We start from the raw sequence: 23072 nt of genomic DNA on the forward strand, positions 1-23072 counted from the left end.
TTGCCATTAGAGTCTACAATTTTACACGCGTACCGAAGGGACACCATTCGTCACATCCCATTACAAATCGCGACAGGTCCAACAGAAGGACTCGTCCACATATTTGCCATCGCTATTGCAGTATAATCACTCTTTAGAAATGCAGTAAGACCTCGATTATCCGAGGACATACAACACTATTTATTGTAAAAATTAACCGCGAGTGACGTTTCTCTGTTCAATTCAGATAATCGGGGACTCACTGTGTACAACAATAATTCCGATAGAGAAACTAACTTTTAAAACGTATATTAGAGTGGGTCCAAAGGATCCTGGGTCGGCCGCGTACATCGTCAGCCAACCTGTCCAGCGATTAACAGATTCCAATTTATCAACTTTCCAACTTCTCTTACAATCTAATCTCACACTTGCTTCTACAGTATCGCGAATGCAAGAAGTCGTGGAACTCGGATGCACTCGGAAACAGGCTAACGGGTCTAGTCTCTGTTCGCGGGTAATCGTCTGTGTGTCTCGTCCGTCCGAGTTCGAATCAGCCGGTATCCAATTTACGTCGTCGTATTAACAGGACACGTAATCGTCGCTGTGGCGGACAAGGAGCCGTCGCGTTTCTCTCGAGCCTGTAGAACGACGACGACAACGACGTAGCTGGTAGCTGGAGAGTGACGCGATTCGGTTAGCAGCACGGTCCAGTTGGCTCGATTTAATCGTTCTTGGGGAAGACGGTTCTCGCGACTCGTTTCCCGGACAGCGGGTAGCGACTTTCACTCGGGCTCATTGGCGGGCCAAGTTGACGAGGTTAGAGCAGGAAATAGAAGGCAGATATTAACTCGCGGCGAGTGTTTGCACTACTAAATTGAAAGCTGTAACTCTTTGGGGTGTCTCTCCGAGCGGCGCCTCCACTCCTCCCTCTTTCGCTCTCTTCTGCCGCCTCGAGCCCTCTTTCATTTCCTTGTCGCACTTCTTCGGTCGACTTGCCGTGACGAGGCGTAAAGAGAGCAGAGAGATGGAAGAAGGCAGAGAGAGTGAGAGACATAGAGAAAAAGAGAGGTACACGGAGAAGGGAGGTTCGAAAGCACAGAGACCCGCGGCGAAGGAGGACGAAGACGCCGGCCGACGTCGACGTCGACGGTCGACGCAGGGCTACAAAGTTTATTTTAAGGTCGACACTAAAAGGGGCCAAATGAAAAACCGGATGGAGGGGTGGGCCGCCGCCGCGCAACCTCCCGTTCTGCAATTACCGCGAGCGAAACGTTTGCCGTCTTCTCTCGCAAACAGTCCAGCCCAGGCCACCGAAAGAGAACGGACCACGATCGCGCACACTGCAAGCTATGAAATTGAGCTGGCTTCTACTCTCCGTTCGTCCCTTTGACGAGCAATTTGTTTGAGTGACGCTCAACGACGACGTCCAGGGACGGAACAGTAGTTCCGACAGTTTCTAGTTTTCCGACGCTGTAAAAGGATTGCGACACACGCCCCTGCAGGACGGACTTCTGACTTCTGTGTGTCTTGATCTGGAAGATGATCGCTGATGACCGGAGAGAGTGTTTATTCGCGAAGTTCGCTCTCGCGAGACTAACCGAGGTTTTTTCGTTCGAGACGTTCGACCTCGGTGAGCGCCATTGTTTTCGCACGCTGTGTAGATAGACAGGACCATCTTCGATCCGTCACTCGTTTCTCAACTATAGTCAAGTCACGACAAGATAATTCTTTCTAGCCTTTCATTTGATCACTTACAACGTGTATGGATTATTTAAGTGACACCGAACGATTCTATTTAAACGCAAATGATAATTCATCGAAGGGCTGCATGATAAATTAAATGCACTTGGCACCATTGATTCAGCTAAGTGAGCAAGTCTATTCTCGACGGAGAGAAAGAGTGAAGCGCAACAAGATCAATTATCGACTGAACAGCGAAAATAAATAAGCGAACACAGCTTGGCGGCCGACTGTGAAGCGAATTCCGAACGGTTCGACGGAATAACCATGCAGACGGCAGTCGAGCGATAGGATCGGTCGGCTCGCGAGTCAAATAACAAATAACGAGGGGCTTCTGGTGTTCGGGGATGCGTGAGAACTCGTAATCACCGTCTATTCACTTAAGATAGCCAGTCGATTCACGAACCCGATACCGCGGAGCCACGTAACCAACATACGTAAGCGAGTACCGGCTCCCGGTGAATACGCCGAATCAAGCTCTGGCTGCTCCAGACGCCCCAATATTTTAGAAATGAAGTCTTAACCCGTTTAACGTCCAAAAGTCCTGCTAGATTATTGCTGCCAGCGATACTAGATCGCCGACGAGATATTCTATAACTAGATTTTCGTTACCATACCGAATGTAGAAAAGTGTTACGATGATCTTAGAATCCTTTATGCGACCACTTCTGAGCAGCGTCCGACGATAAAATTATTCTGAAAATTGTCACGTCTCCATGAGAAGAAATATAATCAGAAGGTTCGCTTCACAAATTGGCCTGAACGGTGCAAAAGGATTCAGTTCGTCCGTGCAGCACAATTTCGTCACAGCCGGTGAAATCTCGTCAAGGATTCGGTCGTGCAGGCGCCATTAGATATGGGACAGCTCGGAAGTAAACATTACGCGTATCCTTGCGCATCATGTTCGAGTTTCATGCATGCCAAGGACAATGCGGCAGGTCGTCGCGAATTTTCGAGTCCCCATTCAATTGTGTATTACTGATGGATTACGAATAATCGGTGAACGCAACGCGAATCAGTAGAATAAGTATGAGTTGGTCCGGCTTGCGACGCAGGGTCAGAAAGGGTTAATCCTTGCGGCAGGTTTCGATCCCGATTCATTGCGGCGCGCTCATTCATTCTTGCTCTCGCTTTCACTCACCTTCGCTCGCTCGATCATTCAATCATACTTCCTTTCTCTTTCCCTCTCCGTGCGATCGCGTTTACAGCCGTTCCAGCGCAACGGCCGCAGCCGGGTGCTCGCTCGCTCGCACTTTTATTACAGAGCAGTCTTTACACGATTTCCATGGGAGAGCCCCGTGTCTCGATCGCTCGTAAAACCCGCTCGGGGATTTTTCGAATACACATATCCGGAACGATTTTCTCGCACGATGTCGACGTCGACGTACAATATCGGCGCGATTATTAGAAGACACTCGACCGGTTAGGGGCTCGTTCGAAGCCCGGGTCACGGCGTCGTAAAACCGAGCTTCCCAAACCGAAAGTTTCCCACCAGCGGGAAAACGGGTCGCGAAAAGTTTCGCAAAGTCCAGCAGGATCGGGACCATTGGCCGATCGACCAACTTTTCCCGGGGCCAGGAATTTCCTGGCCGCTCACGTCGAACGATTCCGCGCGCGATTTATATTCCGCTGCTTCGCAGGACAATTGAAACTTCCCTCCGGCCCGGCCAACTTCCACCGAACAAGTATCTCTTTGATTCCGTGAAACGCTGCCGGCGGCCCTGCGTTCCGCTCGCGGAAACAAACCGTGCTCGCTACCCGAAACGAGACGGGGAGACTCGTAATTACACTGCTCCCTCAAACGAACCCACCTCCGCGAAAATTTCACTTGCGTTCGTGTTTCGGAAAATACTGCTAGCGTGCGAAATTAAAGGGGCACACTAATTGTTCGTCTACGAAATTTGACCCTTCGCACTCGAAGCATTTTTAACTTCAACATCTTCGTTTTACGTCATCCTCTTTATGCTTTAAAATCAGGTCAGAATCATCGCTGCGCGATTCTTCGTGAAGAAGTTATAATAGTTTAAATATCAGAGTGAGAGAGAGAGAGAGAGAGAGAGAGAGAAACTGCTCCTTCAATTTTCCACGTCGGATAATAGTCCCGTATGAAAATTCAGTCCCCGTGGTCTCCAGCCCGTATTTTACCGGTCATGGTCTGGGTTAGGTTTCTTCGTGCACGCCCTTTCTACCCGCAATTAGCATCCCCGATGTATTCGCGCCACGTATCCGCGGGATAGTTTCTTCGCACGCGACTCCAACCGAACACGTTCTATTCTTTTCTTTGGTGCGTGCGCGCGCGCGCGCGTGTGTGTGTGCGAATGGCCGGTGAAATTGCACGGGAAGCAACACGAAGGGACGGATAGAATGAGAAATAGAAACATCTTTGACGGCCGAGGAATGCCAGGCGACTCGCAACGCCAACTTTGTACTGGAAATTCGTCTCTTTGCGTTCCCCATCCCCGGTACCCGATCAAACTTGCTAACACTTATCTACGGGGTGCTTGATAACGATCGCGTATACCGGTGATCTACGATCCAGACCGAGGAGAATGGAATCTATGCTGGAATTTACGTTCCTCAGATATTTTTATCGACCAGGCGATATATTTCATCGCAGTGACAAATGAATGTTGGCCGATTAACGAGCGGCGCAACGCCTGTTTTCTACCTGGCTGTTTTAAATATGTGGAGAATCCAGTAGCATGCAAATTTTGTTACAAAAAGATTAAACTCGGAGTCCGAGACGAATATTTTATCGCGTGGTAATCAGTCAACAATCGTTTGTCCACTCGACAGTGAAAACAGGACTACGAACAGAACATACTAAATATTAATTTCCTTCAAACAGAATTAAAATTCTATCGAGTTTGTTATCGATATGCAGGGTGCGTCACAAATAAGTCCCGACGATTTTTCAGCCGTTTCCGATCTGACAAAAAGAGTGTTTCGTATGAAAATTAATGTATATCAACCCAACAAAAAATTGGAATTTAGAAAGAATGAATGAAAATTGATCTTCAACAGCACTTCGGAGTCACCGCGATGTTTCTAAAAAAATGTTGGAATACATATTGAAAGTCGAATGTTTAAAGCATTAATGAGAACGAATAAATATTCCGGAGCCCGGAGTCGTCGAATTCGATGATTCCTCGGTCCCCCAGAAGTTGCTAGAGGCTTTGACTGACAGTGGTGGACCAGGCGACGAATAGAATCTACAGGAAAGACTTATTACATGGGGAGAAGGACGTGGAACGCGTCGGTGTCACGTAATCGGACAAGTGGAGCTCTTTTCAGGCGTCGAAGGCTGCTAGATCGTGGCAGCCTCGCCTCTTGTAGAATTCGAAGAAGCGGCTGGAGAACGAGGAGGCGGAGGAGGAGGAACAGGAGGAGGAGGAGGTCGCGTTTGCATACAGGGTGTCGAATAAATTTCCTCGGCGAACCGTGCGTCCGTCTGCCTCGCGCCGCGGAAAGAATCGGATTCATTCTGCCGGGGATCTATCCGGGCATAAATAATACATAACAGGAGATACGGCGACGTCGGCTCGCGGAAAAAAAGGGGAGAAACGTCGGGGAAAATGCGAGACCTCAGACAAGTCGATACGAATCCACCGTGAAAACCGCGACGATTCGAGACACCGTGATTTTCCGAGAGAAGTCCTGGCGAGGGCAAATTCGGAGGTATCGAACGATTTTTAACAGACGTTCAGACAATCTTACCGCGTGCCATTCATATTCGTCCGCGCAAGTCATTCTTCCAGATCGGTTCACTATTTTTTATTCAATTTGTTGCGATCCAAACGTAACGTTCTACGTAAAGAAAATATTTTTAGAAGAGAATTTGTTCTCTGACGGTATCATCTTCGATCTTTTACGAAAGTCGCAGTCCATAGAATGTTAGAACCATGAAGATTGTTGTTCCATTTATTAATAAAAATTCGAAACTCTTCGCCCTCGATTGTCTCCTCTGAGACACCACTAAAAATGTATTATAATTAGATTGCCGATCTTTATGCAAAATGTGGAAATTTTGTGCATCCCACAACCGAGTCGAGGAAGACGATCATGATGTAGAACTTGGAAATTTCGCGAGCAGATGAGTCGAATTTGGCCGGACGAATTTCACGGCGACCGCATAGGAACGGGCAACCGATCGGCGACACTTAATTCTTAATCGTAATAAAATTACGTATTCATAGAAGGTCGGTGTGTTCTTTTTAAGCTCGGCTTCTCACCCTCGTGTTCGACACACAGCGTTGCGCTGGTAGGCCTAGCTTCGCGTTCCGACCACGTGTACCTTCATAATGCCCGAGCGTATATAGAGGAGGCGGCAGCTAGTGGTCCCGCAGAGTCCATGAATAAATTTCGAATTAACTTTCGAACGGTTTTCGCGTTATACGAGGCGCGACGGAAGCCCTCTTCAATCCGGCCGGCTCTCCTTGGAGAGGCTGCCGTTATAATGCAGAGGGTCCCATACCCTTTTCCGGCGCAGCGAAGCTGGAGAAAGAGGACACCGTTCGAAACCAGGACAGACCAAAATTTCAACTGGTAAAAGAAACCTGAAGCGAGGGAAACACTCCGGCAACATTCGCTGTTCACAAGCATCCCTATTCTGTGGAAGAATAATAAGTGGACTGCGGGACTTGGCAGAAAATAAAAATTGTTTGCATCAGTTGCAGGACGCAGAAACCAAGTACGTATTTATTCAGTTGGTGGGGATATTCTTGAATTCTATTTTCAAATAATAATAAGAATTCAGTGTAATTTATGCCAGGTTTTCGGGGCTGCGACTTCATAACTAAAATACTGTGCAACGACATAAATGATTCCAAGAGCAGAGTTCGAAAGGAGGACAAACGAAAATTTCGAGTCGGAGTGTTTTCGCTGCGGCCCATTGTCGGCGAACGGGCCACGGTCCGCCTCCGAATTAATCGAAGGCAATTCACGGATGGAATCATCAATAACTCCCGGTCTCGGAATGAGCCGAGCGTCCCCGCAACCGCGCGGCCATAAATCACGGGCATTCAAACTCCGTCCACCTCTCTAACAAGCCCCAAATTCTTCTCGTGCTCGAAAAGAGAGCCGGGCCCTTTCTTCGACGATTCAACCACGTGTTCCGAGGACTCTCCGGGAACCGGGGCACCACGAGAAGAAGATGTTATCGGCGGATAACGGAGAACAGTGCTGTGTTCTTCGCAACAAAGTGCAACGCCGCTTGGTAAGAGGGACTGCAAGGCTGCACGTGCAATTACTGTTACGTGTATCGGCGATTGAGAGAAGGAGAGATAGAGAGCGAGAGTTAACCGCACAAGGGGACCACACATCGATTCGAGAGACCCGAAGTGCCCGCGAGCAAGAACTCGAAGAAAAATTTAGAACGGTGACAGATTGAAGTTTCCAGAGCTAAATTTTTAAGGGAGAATTTGGCGCTGATTTAACCCCTCCATTTCTTCCTCCGACGTCACTTGTCTCGAACCTTTCGCAAATCCGATCCATCTAATGGAAATCAAACACTTTCCAAACCTATCCGCAGAGCGTACACGTCATCGTACCCTAAATCACGATCCGATATCTTCGGCAAACGTTGGCCAGGCGGGTGTCCTCTTTCCGGCCAACAAAGTGTCAGAACATGAGGCATCGTTGAAATACAGCTATGGCATATCCATTCGGGACGACTTCAGGCAAACAGTAGTTAACGATGGATGGTTCGGTGGTGGTATGAAGATCGAAAGCTCGCGAGGACCTAGATCCCTTGTCCCCGAGTAGCCCAGATTCGTAAAGTTGCCGGTGGTCGGAGTTAATGTTCCCGGTCGGCGTTGAACACGGAGGAAACGCGGTCGCGGGCCGGATTTTATCGGGCTGATTTACGTGTTTCGAGTAGGTATTCAGATTTATACGGCGGAACTCGGCGTTATTGCGGCCGTATATCCTGTCCTGTGTATCCAGAAGGCCCCTGGACGCCGCCGAGCCGGTGGAGTCCGAGAAGAACGCCGAGAGGAACGTTTCTTTTCATGGGAACGACAATCCGAAAAGTACACGATATCGCGCGGAAAAAGATATCGCCTGCTCGTAAAACCGGCGATATTACGGGGACCAAAGAAGGAGAGAAAATTCGACCGTTCGATGCTCGAGGACGCGTTCTCCTCGTCGAGAGAGCACACACTGCACCCACCCCGAACACCAGAAGCGGAAACAGAACGACCGAGTTCGCGTAAAATCAAACCGCGTCGATACTCCCGTAAGTCGATAGATTTAAAGCGTAGTAATAATAAAATCCAAGGAATAAGAACAATCATCATCTCCAGTGTTTCATATTTTTGGCCAGGATGCGTCATAGTTAAGGAAAATGAAAACCAACTTTTTCGATGTGTTTTCTACGAAAGTTATACTTGATTTTTTTCTAATTCTGTGTTTGAATTTACCCTATGTCGTCGTGGAAATGTTTGGAAATCGACAGAAGGGTTAAATCGTCCATGCTAGGAGAAGCTGCAGGATCGATTGGAGTCTCGTTTCTTCGTTCGAAGAAGGAAACGAAACCGTGCGCGTTCGTTCGCAGCCGGCTGGTCAATCGTGGAGGATAAAAATACGCGTTACACTGACGTAACGACGTAACACGAGCGAGCCCCGGCATCGCGAGGATCGTTATCGATTACGGCGCTCGTTGCGTAACCAAGCACTCTCGCCGGGCCTCCTGTGTACCGTTCGCGTACCCAACTCGAAAGCGATTTTTTCCGTTTTCGTTCGAACGGAACGCTCCGGATAGATTGCGATTCCCGTCGAATATAATAGCTCCGCGCGCTGCTCGAGTTGCAGTTTGCTTTAGCCGCCGCGCCGCACCGCGACTTCCACAGTCTTAAATCTTCGAGCTCGATGGGGTACGCGGAGCCTCCGATCTGAGATAACAAACACATATCGCGGCCAGGACTCGAGGTAGGTCGGGAATTAGGCGACTGATCTTGTTCCCCCAGCTGAAACCGACCGGTGGAATGTTTGTATCACCGACTACCCTAATCGCGAGGCTTTCAGAGCACGTGGCCACGATGCCTATTCGCAGATGGGGAGAAGACAAACTGCAGAGAAACACTAATTTTCTCTGCTTGATCGCTGCTCAATGAGATTTCAATGTTTGCTCGTAAAAATCTGTAATGCAATTTCAGTTGACAACATTGCAGAATAATGAAATTCGAGTACGAAATATACGAAAGCACAGAGGAGAAGAGAACATTTCTATTCTTACCTGTTAGAAAGAAATATCATTCATATTTAGCAGATTTTGTTCGAAATCCTCAAGAGTCTAGTGAATCTAATTAAACGATTAATAAGAATTTTATGCTGGACTGTGTTAGGGGAACATGAAGCAAGACTTGGAAAATGCAAATATTGCATGCTTGAGTTTAATGTTCCATGACGTTGTAGAGTACACAAACACGTTTAATGTAAACGACGCAACGCTTGAAATGTTGTCAAATGACACGCACTGCGTTGAAAAAACCGCAAAGTGGTCCTTGTACTTTGACGAAGGCAAAAATATAGGAATAACAAGAGATAAAAAGGGCAACGGATAAAAATAACAAGAGAGTATTTTATTTTATGCAACCCTCTTTGACACCCAACTTTTACTTGAACATTGTTGTCGCACGAAAAATTTTCGACGAGCGATGTAGCAGTGCAGTGTTTAAGCCAATTCAACTGAAAATTTAATCTTCATTTTTTACCACACTATCAGTTTATTACGAAAATTTTCCTTTAGTACATTTCATCGTTGCACCATTTTGGCACACAAAACATTGCTGCAAGAGCTTGAACATCAGTGTTAAAACAACTACCTGAACACCAGCGTTGAAACAACTAATAGAACATAGAAGAACATAGAAATTAGAGCAAACACTCGAGTTTCGAACCGGAGGACACATTATTCTCAGCACACTGTTCGCGAAATTCTTAAACGAGTTGCAATTCTCCAGGAATCGCGTCGACGCCACAGGTAGCACGAGATTTAGCGCTCTCATCGAGAGGAAAATAAAGGAGTAGATGAAAGAAGAAAGAACAGGGGAGAATCGCGGACGAACGAGGGAGAGAAGAGAGGACGAGCAAAGAGCCCGCTGTTATTTCTAGACGAAGATTCGGTTTCCGGTCGCGGCACCAATTTGTATAATTACTGTTTTCTTTGAAAGCATCTCTCCTCCGGTCTCCCTGGTGTCCAGAAAAAGCCTCGCCACCCCTTTCTCCGTCTTAGCCGGCCGAAAGACGGCTTTGACGGTGCCATGGCACCCGATGTCTCATCTTTTCGCGTAATTCCCCCTCCTCGACACAGTTCCATTATCGTAATTGGTCGATGGATCGACACAGGGGCGTGAAACACGAAAATTGATCATCTCGAGAAACGCAGGGAACATTACCTCTCGCCTCGGCCTGTAATAAAGATTTAGCAACATCTGCTCAATACATACGTGTATGCTTTTAATTGTCCTCAAAGATATTGTAAATCAAATTCTAGAGTACGTTCCCAAACTTCTTTGTCCGATGCACAGTGGAATATTTGCCTCGAAAAGTTGGCCAAAGCACGAATTTTCAAATGTTGCGTACTGTTCTAAACAGTAGAATTTTCAAGAAAGAAATTTCTAAAATAGTCTTGGTCAACTTTTCGGGGCAAATACTCCACTGTCCGACGATTATTATGGTTATACAGGCACGTGACGAAGGCTAGCGGAATCCAGCGATCTTCGAAGTTCGAAAAGAGTAAATAATAGCCAGCTAATGGGTTCAAATGACAGGTTCCCGGGGTTACAAACGATTACCTGCGAACGAGATCGGTCCTCGGTTAAATAATACGAACAATTACAGAATGGAACAGCGTAATCTCTGCGCCGAACCCGCGTAGCCGCCATTAAGGGTCATTAATAACCATTACGAGTGCACTCGAGCATTTCCGACCCAGGTAAAGAAGGATGGTAATAACTCGAAACCATTAGACTACGCAAGTCGATTAGACAATGAAGCTGAACAATGTATAACAGCGACGTGAGAGAGAGAGAGAGAGAGAGAGAGAGAGAGAGAAGCAGGATCGAAAATTAATTCAACGTTGCGCAACCGAGAGTCGAGATGTTGGATATATCGGAAGAATTTCTGCCGATCTGGGTCTTTGTCAACCGAAAATCTCTCTCTTTCTCTACCACACGTCCTCTCCCCTCACCCCCTGTTCACCAGCCTTGTCTCGACAGGATCGAATTTCAACGCGCGCACAGGCTAACCCGGGTCCGAGACAAAAATCCCGACTAAGGTTTTCTTATATTCACGTCGTGAATCATCCGCTGGAATTTGAACACGTCTCCCAAGATATCTGTCACGTATATGGCTAGCCGTGTAGCAAGCAGACGTTCGATTCGCTAGCCGTCTAGACGAGCACGGCATAATCAACGCGCCCGTTCTTCGCGATCGACCGTTTTCCTTCTCGAACTTGCTTTCGAATCGTCTCACAATTTAATACGGTTACCTCCTCCTAAATCTCTCGAGTCCGATAACACCGAACGACTAGACTGCGAATCTTTAATACAAATTGCTTTCTCTCTTTGATATCTTCAACAAGATGGAAATGGTGTATCGCCATTCTTAAATTCTTTCTACTGTTCCAAGTTTTACCCACTTTGATGGCTACACTGTCGATCTTCGTGTAAAATGAAAATTGTATTTTTTCGTTTCACAACTCTAACAACGTCGTAACATTCTGAAATTCTTCTAATGTCTTTATAAACTTCCACAAGTTCCGGACAGTGACGAAGGAAATATGTACTTTGCCTAAAGATCCGCAGTCTATTGATCGCAAATACATAAAATTGATAAATTGATATATTCTGAAAGAACCGTGCGCGCATGCGATACAGGTTTTGGCAGCCCGGTGGCATCGAGTGCCAAAAAAGATAACACAGCCCCGGTTCTCACAGAGATTAGATGGCTGGTGGTGGAGGGGCTACAGATTTCCCATAAAGCGGGAACGACGCATCGAATCCGGTGCACGGTCGCGTGAATAAAAAAGAGGAGAAAACGAGAGAGCCCCTCTCGCATAGACAGGCAGCTGCTCGTGTTCTCTGGCGTAGAGAAGGTTCAATGACCAGAGATAAAACGCGCGGTGGCGTGCCGTCGTAAAATCGTGGAACCAGAGGCCGGCGCGCGGGTTCGAGAGCGGTTCGAGAGCGGACCGGAAGACGGAAAGCGGACACGGAGGTTCGAGAGGAGCGACATGCTAGCCGCCCCCGGATTCTGAACGGCTCTGTCGGGCCACGGGAAATTAACGCGTTCGATTCTCTCTCCCGACGCCGAGTCGCGTCGGATCGGATCGAAACAACGAGTTTTCGATGCCGAACCGAGCCGAAATCGAGTTTCACGAACGATCAAGTCCGCCGTGCTCGTAAAAAACACCATGGAAACGCTGATTATCCCGTCTCCGCAAATTGTTGCGTTTAAACTAGCAGAGAGGAATCGATCGATCACCCGTAACTCGCTTATATCGGTAATTACTTGCCAAACGAAGCGATGTACAGTGGGGTATTTCACCCGAAAACTCGGAAAAAGTCGATTTCAAAATTTTCCGTAAGTCGTACAATTGTTAGTACCCGACGTAATTAAAGGTTCGAAGAGTAAGGCTTCAGTATTGTTTTTTTTTTATTCACAAATACCTCAGAGTGCGATACAGGTGCACGTAGAATGTGTTATAGCTTCATCATTTGGAACTATTCACTCTTCTAACTGGCCAGCGGATTTTATGCAAAATAAATATTTTCTGCATCGATTGCACGGAGCAGAAGCTACTTAGGAATTTTTTCATCCTTTAATATAATTTCAGTAGATTAAGACATTTAAAACTACTACATACATATATTTATTTTTGAAAACTGTATACATTTTGGAGGGTCAATGATGAACAGGAAAACGTAAGTAAAAGAGACTGGCCATTTTGCGTTGATATTCGTTATCGATGGCATCATCTCTAGTTGGAGCGGCGATTTATGGCGCGAAACGGCGGACAGGACGCAATCTAGTTAGGAGCAGCTTGTTTCGGTGCGATCGGCGTGGCGTTCGCGGGACGCGGCTAATTATTTAGTTGAACAAACCGCGCGTGTCGCAACGCGCGACAATTCAAACGCGGCCGTGATTTATGCAAATCGACCGGAGAGCCCCGGCCCACGTGATTCGAATTTCCTTTTTTCTCCCCCCGCGTGACCGTTTCGCATCGCGTCGGCTTTCGTAGGATTCGGGGCCGCGTTTACGGTCAATTACAGTCGTTGAACATTGTTTCGTTATAACGTAATGGTCGCCGCTCACGGAGCACGCCCGTGGGCGACTATACTACACGCCGCTGCGTTTTGCATAAATTACGCGTATAGTTGTGTCTGGCCTCGCGTGGCCGCGCGGCGTTATTGTCAAAATAATGCGGGAGCAGGTTGCTGCTGCAGGCTTGATAAAACAAATAGACCCGGCACACGTGAGTTGTATATTTCGACATTCTACCGGGGCTGCCCAATTGTTTCCACCGACCGCGGAATTAAGCTGAAAAGAAAGGCAGCAAAGCGGGAGAATGTACGCCCGGAGTGCCACTGAAGCGAAACCGGCCCGGTTCGCGCGATCTTAACGAGCGTCGCGATAAGTAAGCGAAAATATACTAGGTCATCCCTTTTCATATTGCGCTTTACGTATGTGGTGGTCGGTATTTTGTTTGGGGTGCATTTTTACAGAAACACCCCGAGTGGGCGTGGTATCGCCCTGCGTACAGAGTTCCTTTAGAAGGCGTGGCCTCGTTTCTTCCGTCTCCAATCTATGCCTCAATACGCCTTAAATCACCCCACAATCTTCTACGTTTGTATAGTTAATAATAAACGGAAAAAGCAGTGATTAGAGAGATATATAGCGCCTTGAGAAGGCGTGGCCTCGTGGCCCCCGACTACAACGGAGCCAGACCACTGCTCAAAAGGACAATCTATGTATATCTAAACCAATCTTAAAGTATCTGAGGGTTTCCTACATTTAAGGACGAAGAAACTAGTTACAGGAGACTATCTATTTTGTCGTCCCGACTCGAGTAGGCGTGACTTGTGTGCTCCAGGTTTTAACGGGGCGGAGTAATGCCCTACGGGGCAATCTGCGCTGACGTTGGCGTTGGAGAAATTAAAGTTTTAGCTAGTCTAGTTCAGCAGCCGCCGCGTAAAACAAGCTTTAAACTTTGTTACGAGAGATCCGCTTTCTTTTTCAACGACTCTCTCCCCTGGCGGGATTTCTAGTTGTTGGTACGCCTGTTGGAGGAGTCCTCCGCGCAAAGCGCACCGTGAAATTATAGATTGCATTCCCGCTTCGGCTGTTCGCCCGCCGTAAACAGGCTTTCCCGCAATTGGTGGTTACGGTGTACGAAAGAGAGCACACGGATATCTCTCTCTCCCTCTTTCTCCTTTCTCTCTCTGGTAATTAAAGCTAGTCCTCCATTGACAAGAAGCAACTGGCGGGTTTCAATAGAAACGTTTCGAGCGCGTTCCGCGGAAAGAGTTAATACGCGTAATTTTGTGGGAAGAAGGTAAACGTATTCCGTCCTGCTGGCACGGAAAGAGCGAAAGAAAGGAAGAAAGGAGAAAAAATCGCGAGGGTGGAGGATAAATGTGAACACGGGAGACCGTGCCAAATGCACCGTCGTTTTTCTTATCATCGTTTATTAAAAGCGTCAGCTAAGCGGGACAATGGAAACGGACTCGTCATGAGACGCTCCACCTACGTAATCCCCGCGGACAGCTTTTAAAATACGAACGACCAGACCGACGACTTAAAACTGCTGTTCTCTCCTCTTTCTTCATGGATACATAATGCTAAAATATTTCTCCACCGTTCTTTTGTTCCGCTGTTGGGACATACGTCACAATGTTGCAACAGCACCTACACAAGTACTGAGATAACAGTTTCCAAAAATAAAAATATTTTTCAATATTCGGTTCATAATATACGACCACTTCCAAATATTTACATTGTGTGTCGCGAGATTATTTCTACAAAGCTGAGTGTTCGAAACAAATTCGAATATCCGCTTCGTTTCCCTGTTCCGGTATTACAAACAATATTGCAATCAATTTGATGTCATTCAGTTATCTCCCACAGAAACTTTCCGGAACTATGAAACTGTCGATTAATATATTTTTCCACCCTTAATTCCAAGATATTTACATCGGCGAGCGTTTAAAACAGATTTCCGGTTCATTTCCCTGTTTCGGTACCCGCGACGAACACACAAAAAACAGTGTTATATACTACGCTGTTACCTCTCACCGAAATATGTATTTCTAAACTAAATCAAAAATTGTTAATTAATAATTAGTAGCCCCGGATTCGCAACGTCCGGTAGAGCTCGCGGACTATTTTGATTGCGTGTCGCGGCACGTAAAAAACGTCGAACTGTCAACGTCGGATTGAATTTCCGTTTCATTTCCCTGTTCCGATATAAAGCGAAACGGATCGACAGTCGCATCTGCATAATCCCCGTGAACAGCGTTAAAAACGCTCGATGACGAACGAGCGAAAATCGTCGACCTCTCTTTCCATTGCGCTCGGGAAACGATTGTAATTCCGAAATATTCAGCTGACATGCAGCGAGACCGCGTCGAAAACGTGGAACTGTCAAAACTGGATTGAATTTCCGTTTCATTTCCTCGTTCCGGTGTCACGGGATCGACGATTGCCACTGGTTGGCCGCGTTGCAAACCGTGCCGCTGATAATAAAAGTTGACGCGGGCTGATAACGGTGGTTATTTATAACGAAAAGAAAAAGAAAAAAAAATCTTTTAACGAATTCGTAATCCGCGAGGTGGAACGGGACGAAGTCTCCGTCGAATCGGACACGGGCAGGATGTAACGGGTCGACAGCCTGACATTGAGAGATTCAAGCGATTATGAGAAAGAATCGGCCGTATCGAGACAAGGGGTATCTGAGTACTTATGGTAATTCGAAACGAGTTCCAGCCGCCGATGGAAAATATGTCGTAGCACGTTTACTACTGGTGTGCCTAAGGCGTGGACAAAAGATGAATTTGAGACCGATGACCTTTCTCCTCGAGGAGAAAGAGAGAACGAGGGAGAGTGAAGAAGCAGAAACAGAAGAAGAAGAAGAAGACGACAACGGGAAGGAGGAGGAGAAGGTGGTGTAGGGAGAAAGAGAGAGACAGATAGGAGAAAGAAAGAGAAAGAGACAGGTCAAGAAAGATCATTCTCGAAGGCTCCGTTAGCTGATCAAGCGCGAAGGTTATTTAACATTCCGTGTTTGGAAAGGACGCACTTACTTTAGGAATCGCAGATGTTCAACGGACTGGCAGTGCTAGTTTTCAAACTTGTTCTCGCTGCTCTCGCTTGATCTTTCCGTTTCACGCTCCTTCTCCGGTTCTCCGCCTCTCTTTTCTCTGCCCCCAGTCTCTCTCTCTTTCTCTCTTTTTCCCTGAGAAAAAGTCTGGAGAGCGGCGAGTGTCGAGGCAGCCGGAGTCAGCCGTGCAACACGCCAGGAAGGGTTCGTGCTAAAGGCCGTCGCAACGCACACCAAATATTCTAATCGAGGGATGACAGCTTGCACAACAAGTAGGTCAGAAGCGGATACGGACAGCGTAACAGAGCGACGAACAACGACGGGCCGGGTTAACAGTTCGATTCGAAAGTGAAACGGGGTGCGTGGAACGCGATCACGCGTGTTTACGTCGCCGGAACTCACCTCGACTCGACGGGGACTGCGGTAACGGCTCGTAACGATTTGAAACGAGCGCACTGAGTCCACTCCATGCTTGGCACACGCACGGCCACTCTCTTCCCCGATAGATTTTCTCCCGGTTTCTAATATGTCCCGGCACTCGTCGACATGCTGACCCTCGTTTGACGCGGATAAAGATCGTAGGCGCACACTAATACTCGGCGGTCACGACGCAGAGGCGCGAAAAACGCGAAAATCCCGACCGATCCTCGGTATAATGTCACGAAATACGCACAGAGTCGGCGAACCTCGAACCGCGACAGTAGCGACTGCACGCGACAAGCGGCTCAACTAAATCCTTTAGCTACGACGCGCTTCGACACGCAACATAACAGATACGACACTCCGTTCTCTATCGAGAACCAATCGCGACTACGCATGCGTCCTCCAGTGCATTACGAACGCACAGTGTCGCCAGATCAAAACTATATAGGATCGAAACTTATCTGCTTATATAGAATCTTTTCTTAAATATTCACTGATTTAGAATGACAATTTTATTATATTAATTTTGGCAATAAAATCGTATACATTCTGTAACCATCGTTTTCAACCATATTACGATTCAAATGTTGGCGCGCTTTTCAACGTTTCCCAGTTACCGAATGCAGTTTCTCCTTGCTCTTTTTATTTAGTAGCCCACGGAAAAGGATGGAGATATCAACTATAAAAGAAGCGGCAACGATGGATGGATGGAAACTGTCAAAATCGCCCAATTGGAGAACGCAAACGTCAAAAATTCCACCAGAAGTGTCGACTCTAGTACATTCTATGGTTTTAGGATATTCCTCCACTCTTCAACTTTCCTCGAAAGATTCAAAGCAAAGAGGATTAGATAATCCTAATCCTCTTTGATTCAAAGGATGTCGGGGCACAAGACAAGATAAGAATTTCTCGTGTCTTTTATACCAAACAGTTCATTTATTTATCATAAACTTAGTATAAAGAAATCTATGATACAATAACAGTTTCCTTATATTCTCAAGATTTCTTTATATTCTTTAAAAGTTAAAACTTGCAACAATTTATTTTTGTATGTCGGGTCTAGGATATCGTACAGTCCTTTTTCAAGGGGGGATATACTTTTTTCATAATTTTGTAAAAGCATCTTGAACGTCAATGATTTCGGGAATTCGATATTTACCCGGGAACTTATCCACATAATAACGTCGTCCGACAGTGCGTTATCAGCGAAAGATTTTATGTGTTCTGTGAAAAGTTTCATGCAAATTTTCGATACTTCGACGGGTTCGAAGAAATCATAGTTCGTACACTTGTTGAACACCTGAAATCAAATGTGAACGGTTTAGTATATCTTATTTAGTTTACCTTTTCTATACGTATTTACTTACGTCTGTCTCGTCCATTTCGTAGTCCACGTCGTCCAAGAGGGAGGTACTCCAGTAGAACAGGACAACGCATAGAAGATCAGGATGTTTTGGACACATATGCTCGTAGAATTTCCTCAGAAGCAGATTCAACCCAGAAGTCCTATTAACTACGGAACAATTTCCTTCAATATTCTCAATTAATTCAAACGCTTCGCGTCGCACTTCCGCACTGTTATCAAGTAGTAATTGCAGTGCCGTTGTCCACCATTGAACTTGAATAACTGTAAAAATGCATTCCATTAATATTTTAATCACAAACTAGCAAAAGAAAAATTGATTAACGTACAGCGATATTCATTGTATTTACAACAAGGCAGGAAAAGATCTTGCATTATTTTCAGCACAGATTTTCGAAAATCTGCACTCAGAGATGCGATCCAAAAATTATCGCAAAAATTGTTGTACACATCCTCGGTGCATTCCAAGTCGATTTCCTTAATTTCATTAAAAGAAACTGCAGTTACGTACGATTTTCCGAGTAATCTCACATAAGAGTCTCTCTCACGGTAATTATTTTGATCTGATAATCGTAATTTGTTTAAAACGAATTTACAAATGTTAATTACTTTAGAACAGCTTGATGATCCAAACCGATCGGGATGCATCAAGCTATTGTAGAGAAAATTGAGCATCGCATCTTGCAGTTCGGGGTTGTACCGGTAAAGACTCTGTATCGAGCTGCAGATTACGTCGATTGCATAATTTAATAACAACGTCGATGCGTCCTTGTGTGTTGCTTCGTTGATAACTTCTACCACGGTAGACCACGCGACGTTTTGCGTTTCCGGTGTTGTTAAAGAACAAAAATATATTCTTATTGGCACGCATTGTCGAATTAAACGCGTCTCTCGAGCTACAGAACGTATAAACATGATGAGGAATGTTTTGTAATCTTCTCGCGCGGGTCCTTGCTTCAACTTCTTTAATTCGATTAAATGCGATTGCAGAGCATCTAGCATTGCAACTTGTTCCGTCAAATACGTTTTATCTGCTTCGAATATTTTATCACAGACGTTTATATAAACTGTAGCTAATAGGAAGCAAGGGGCATTTGAATTTTCCCGCTCTAAGTTCCCCAGAATCCAGGCGGTTCGTTTTAAAAATCTGTTCCAATCTATACAAAATGGCTGGAGTTGTTCGTGATTAAAATGATTCAGTATCTCGGATATCTGAAAAGAATAGAAACAATTGAATTTCATGATTTTCTCAAGAGATAAGAATACATTATTTCACAGATACCTGTAGCATGTAACCATGTATCAAATTTAAAGATGGATAACTGCTCTCAGCAGACATTACGTACTCCATTATCTCCATCAAAACATTTCCCACCGATTGTTCCGTCAGTAGAGCTACAAGTGCTCTGGCTGCTAATTTGCGAGTCTCGTATACTTCACTTTTAGCGCATTGCATTACCAAACCGATAAGATTATTGATCTACAATACATACATACTTGTAATTGCTGAAATTACTCTGTTATATAATTCTTGCTCACCTTACATTGGATGTCTGTGGGCTCGCAACTATGACTGAGGTATAGTCGTGACAATAAAAGCAAAAGAGACTGCACATTCGTTTTCATAATGGTCTCGTTCATCACTACAAATGATTGCAATTCGTCCAAAATGAAGGGCAACAAGTAGGGATATTTTTCAAAAAACATCCTATAGTTCATTTTGTTGTCCGTCGTGAGATTGATGTGGTCTTTAGTCCTCTGCACTCCAAATATTCTAATAATTAATGCACTAAACAGCAACGTTGCTGCATTCCTTTCCTGCAAACAATTTTTCGTTTTTTATTACTCGCTGCAGAAGGGAACTGTATTTTTATTGCTAGGTTTACGGGACGTGTAATTAATTTACGATTATTCAGATTTTAAAGAAATGGCTAAAAATTTGGATGGAAAAATTCGCTTTCAGCGTTTTGTAAACGTAGTGTTAATACTCAGTAATCATCATACCGCCCATGTTAAAGCATCGTAACTCTTGAACGCCGCTATTAAACCATCAGCTACATAATTATTCACAACCTCACCCAGCTGGGAATGCCTAAAAATTGCTCTCAGAATATTCAGAGCGTGAGTCCTAATCTCTGTAACTTTTGAGCTGTTTACCCCCACATGGTAACCATCTTCATCGGTACTGAGCAAATCAAACGTGTCCTTATATTGTGAAAACACTGTATCCGTGTACAGCAATTGTTTAACATTTATCCAAAAATCCGTGCCCTCCAATTGCGTGAACCCTAGTAAAATTTTCATCACCGAATCGAAAGTCGTCGTCTTAGTATCCTTGTGTTGACGGGGTTCTGTAGACAGCAGTGCCTGTTCAATGAAATTCTCATTGTTATCGAAAATCAGGAGTAAAACAAAAACTGTAACATTTACCTGGATCATGAATGGCACACCAGCACTCCTCCGCGTTGCGCATAGCTTGGAATTCTCTTCTTTAATTCCTGTGATAGCAATAAAAATCTGGTGCAACCATATCCTGGGCAGCTCGTTCAAGCTTTCTTTGTTTAAACGCCATAAACGAGCACAGAGTTGACTGAAACCTACGTGCGCCTGTTCAAATGCTCCTCTGTGCTTCGTCTCAGTCAGCAAAGCCACTAAATGTTCTCCGATTCTGATAATCTATTAAAGCAACAATTTCAGTAGTTTATTTCTTGAAGATAAATCCTTCTCGACATCCTTAATGAATCAAGAAATTTTACTTGCTCTTCGATCAGGAGTCCTGTAGAAAGATCGTCTTCGCTGATGGGACCCTTGGTGGCAAGGAAGCCAAACAGTAAACTAACTTCCTTGACTGTACGCCATGAGCAGAGCAATACCATTTGAGGTGTCACCACTTCTTTCTCGGGTGAGGGACCGCATATCTCACGAATTGTTTGCAAATTCAGGTCCATCGGTAGGTGTCCCTCTGGAGAAGAGTTGTTAACTATCACCGACACAGCGTTACTTAATTCGAAGCACAGGGTGACCAGCTCAGCTATGGTGTCTGCCCATAAAAGTTCTTTCCCTGCTTCTTTCAAGTCGCATCCTTGCATCAAGCTTCTAATGCAAAAAAGGTAGCCATAGAGAGAGTGTTTGGTCACTGTCATCACTATGTTTTCCCTTGCCAGAATAAGGGATTCCTGTGAATATAAAATATTGATTATGAGCTCCATGGTCAACTCATCATCGTCCTAAAGTCACACAATAAATAATGTATGAAAAAAGTACCTTTAATCTTCTAAGTAGAATCAGTATTAACTGCAGCACCACAGCCTCTGCTACATTCTCAGACCACTTTGTCACTCCAAACATAGTGTTCAGAACATTCTGTACAACGGGGGACAACATGCATACTCTCAGCATGTACGCCGATGTAATGCTATCAATGGGTCTGATACTGTTACCTAGTTCTATAGCGACTGCAACAAGATCAAGAACATTACTTTCTTTATCCAACTGCAACAGACTCGGATCTACTGACTTTATTAAATTAAAAGCCATTTCTTTGTTGACTTCGTACGTGTCCAACAGCATCAGATCAAACAAGGCTTTTGCTTGCTCTGCCGTCCAGCCAATATGTTTGAACTCATTGTCTAACAAATCTCTCATCAGCAGCAGTATCTGAAGAGAAGACCGCCTCCTGGCATACGTCGCATCTGGTCCACAGATGCACATGTCGCGCAGAGACTCGAAAACATTACTGTACATCTCTATATCCTCTCCCAATTTATTAGATAATGCATAAGATGCATCTAGCACTTCTTGCTTCATCTCTTGGGGACTGCAACTCTTTTCATAGTGATTCCTCATTTTTTCTTCTTGAGAGCATTGCCTTTTCATAACTGCTAGACTGTCTTTCATTCTCCTCAGAGCCTGCAGAAATAAACAATTGAACAATTAAACAATTTTCAATGTTTATAGATAAATTTTAAGAAAGTGGCATAAAATAAAATACTATTTTTAATGGGAACAGCCTTTGTAGATCTAAAACAGATAAAAGTCTTACCAAGTTCTATCGAATTTTATATTATACATAGCATTTTTTGAAAATTTTCATAAGCCATAAATGCATAAAGAAATCCGCAGTCTATTTATCAATCTTACCTTCTTTATTAGGGGCACGAACTCCAACTTCTCCTTAAAATTATTGTGCAGGAATAAAACAATTATATCGAGCTCCTTAGGCAGGAATTTCAAAGTACTCTTCTTGGATTCTACCAGAACAGCAAGAGCAGTTAATTTAATCTAAAAGCAAATTTTAATAAGAACAGAAGTACTAAGATTTTATTCGTTTAATCACAAGAGCAGCTCGTTAACCTCGTCGTCGTGATGATGCACACATTTTTCCAAAGTATCGTAAGCGATAGAATCTCGCCAGAATTGTTGATCCGTCGGGTTCGAAAGCTTCTCATCCTTGTCTAATTCTCCGCTGCGTTTCAACAACAACAACTCTTTTAATTTCTTCTGGATTTCCTCTTGCTCGAGCATGGTGAACTTCGCTGGCAGCTAAACTGAGCTAAACTAGCTAAACGGATAAACCCAGCTAAACAGTAAAGCATGTGCACAGACGAGGCATACTAATAGACCAATCACCTAATCTAAATAATGTATTTTTCTATCATACGATAGTGGGGCACTAACCTGCTCTAACCTCCTCATCATTTCTGTGTCACATTCTACTGTATCGGTCGGAATTAATATTGTGCCACCGACCGACGAGATACTATTAAAGACTGCCAGAGTGCCAGCCCCTGTGTTATTCAGCGGGACCGGTAACCGGGCGCGACGGGCGCGGGGATAACGTGGAACTTATAGTGATCTGAAATACCACATCGCTAAAAGTTCTACCAACGACGAGATACTCGTCAAGTAGAAGAAGAATGATATAGTATTTACCCATTCTGTAATTGCCTTATAATACTATCACCGACGAAATACTATCCCGTCTCTTTACCTAAATAGAACCAGACGATATATGACATTGTTCACGCCCGGGGCAAATCAGCTTGGATAATACATATATTTTGATCTGAAGGAAGGTAAAATTGCAAAATGTTGTGAAACACAATAGGTATAGGGATAGAATTTATTGAAAAATCAACATATTTATTAAATGTGCAGCTATTAGCTCGATATTATCCTTTATTCATAAGACACTAAAAGTTCTTACAAATAGAGGATAATACCGATTGCCCAGGTCTCACCACGAGG

At 44.9% G+C, this 23072-nt stretch overlaps 2 protein-coding genes and 1 long non-coding RNA gene across 17 annotated transcripts in view; 1 reads left to right on the forward strand and 2 right to left on the reverse strand.

Annotated features, from left to right (window-relative positions):
* Window positions 1-16759, reverse strand: part of LOC143209402 (uncharacterized protein CG43867) — a 143658-nt gene extending 126899 nt beyond the window's left edge. For 11 of the 13 annotated variants that reach the window (XM_076424989.1, XM_076424985.1, XM_076424990.1 and 8 more), the window contains exon 1: window positions 277-13894. In XM_076424989.1, the coding sequence (XP_076281104.1) occupies window positions 277-330 (54 nt within the window). In that variant the 5' untranslated portion in view covers window positions 331-13894. Of the gene's footprint in view, window positions 1-276; window positions 13895-16022 lie in introns of those variants that run through there. The other 2 variants (XM_076424992.1, XM_076424991.1) reach the window with 2 other exon arrangements.
* On the forward strand, window positions 14223-17558 carry LOC143209420 (uncharacterized). The gene is made up of 2 exons (XR_013009079.1): window positions 14223-16311; window positions 17113-17558. It is a non-coding gene; the product is annotated as an uncharacterized LOC143209420 (long non-coding RNA).
* Window positions 17355-23072, reverse strand: Thada (Thyroid adenoma-associated protein homolog). 3 transcript variants are annotated; one of them, XM_076425007.1, is made up of 13 exons: window positions 22758-23072; window positions 22503-22680; window positions 22179-22386; window positions 21966-22106; window positions 21090-21734; window positions 20582-21001; window positions 20256-20501; window positions 19830-20192; window positions 19365-19643; window positions 19108-19305; window positions 18155-19037; window positions 17830-18089; window positions 17355-17762 (listed from the first exon to the last, which is right to left on the reverse strand). In XM_076425007.1, exons 3-13 carry the CDS (start codon window positions 22347-22349, stop codon window positions 17451-17453), a joined length of 3918 nt encoding a protein of 1305 aa, XP_076281122.1. In that variant the 5' UTR covers window positions 22350-22386; window positions 22503-22680; window positions 22758-23072; the 3' UTR covers window positions 17355-17450. The 3 variants fall into 3 exon arrangements, with proteins under 3 accessions (XP_076281122.1, XP_076281121.1, XP_076281120.1); XM_076425006.1 differs by having other exon boundaries at window positions 22179-22404; XM_076425005.1 differs by having other exon boundaries at window positions 22179-22680.

Source organism: Lasioglossum baleicum, chromosome 6 (genome assembly GCF_051020765.1).
Source record: "Lasioglossum baleicum chromosome 6, iyLasBale1, whole genome shotgun sequence".
Lineage (NCBI taxonomy): Eukaryota > Metazoa > Arthropoda > Insecta > Hymenoptera > Halictidae > Lasioglossum > Lasioglossum baleicum.

Excerpts from the sequence above, each read along its gene's own strand:
- Thada (XM_076425007.1), bottom strand. The coding sequence starts at position 22,349 with ATGCTCGAGCAAGAGGAAATCCAGAAGAAATTAAAAGAGTTGTTGTTG. Across the intron at positions 22,107-22,178 it reads TGCATCATCACGACGACGAG|ATTAAATTAACTGCTCTTGC; the intron begins GTTAACGAGCTG and ends ATTTGCTTTTAG. Across the intron at positions 21,735-21,965 it reads TCGTGCCCCTAATAAAGAAG|GCTCTGAGGAGAATGAAAGA; the intron begins GTAAGATTGATA and ends TTATTTCTGCAG.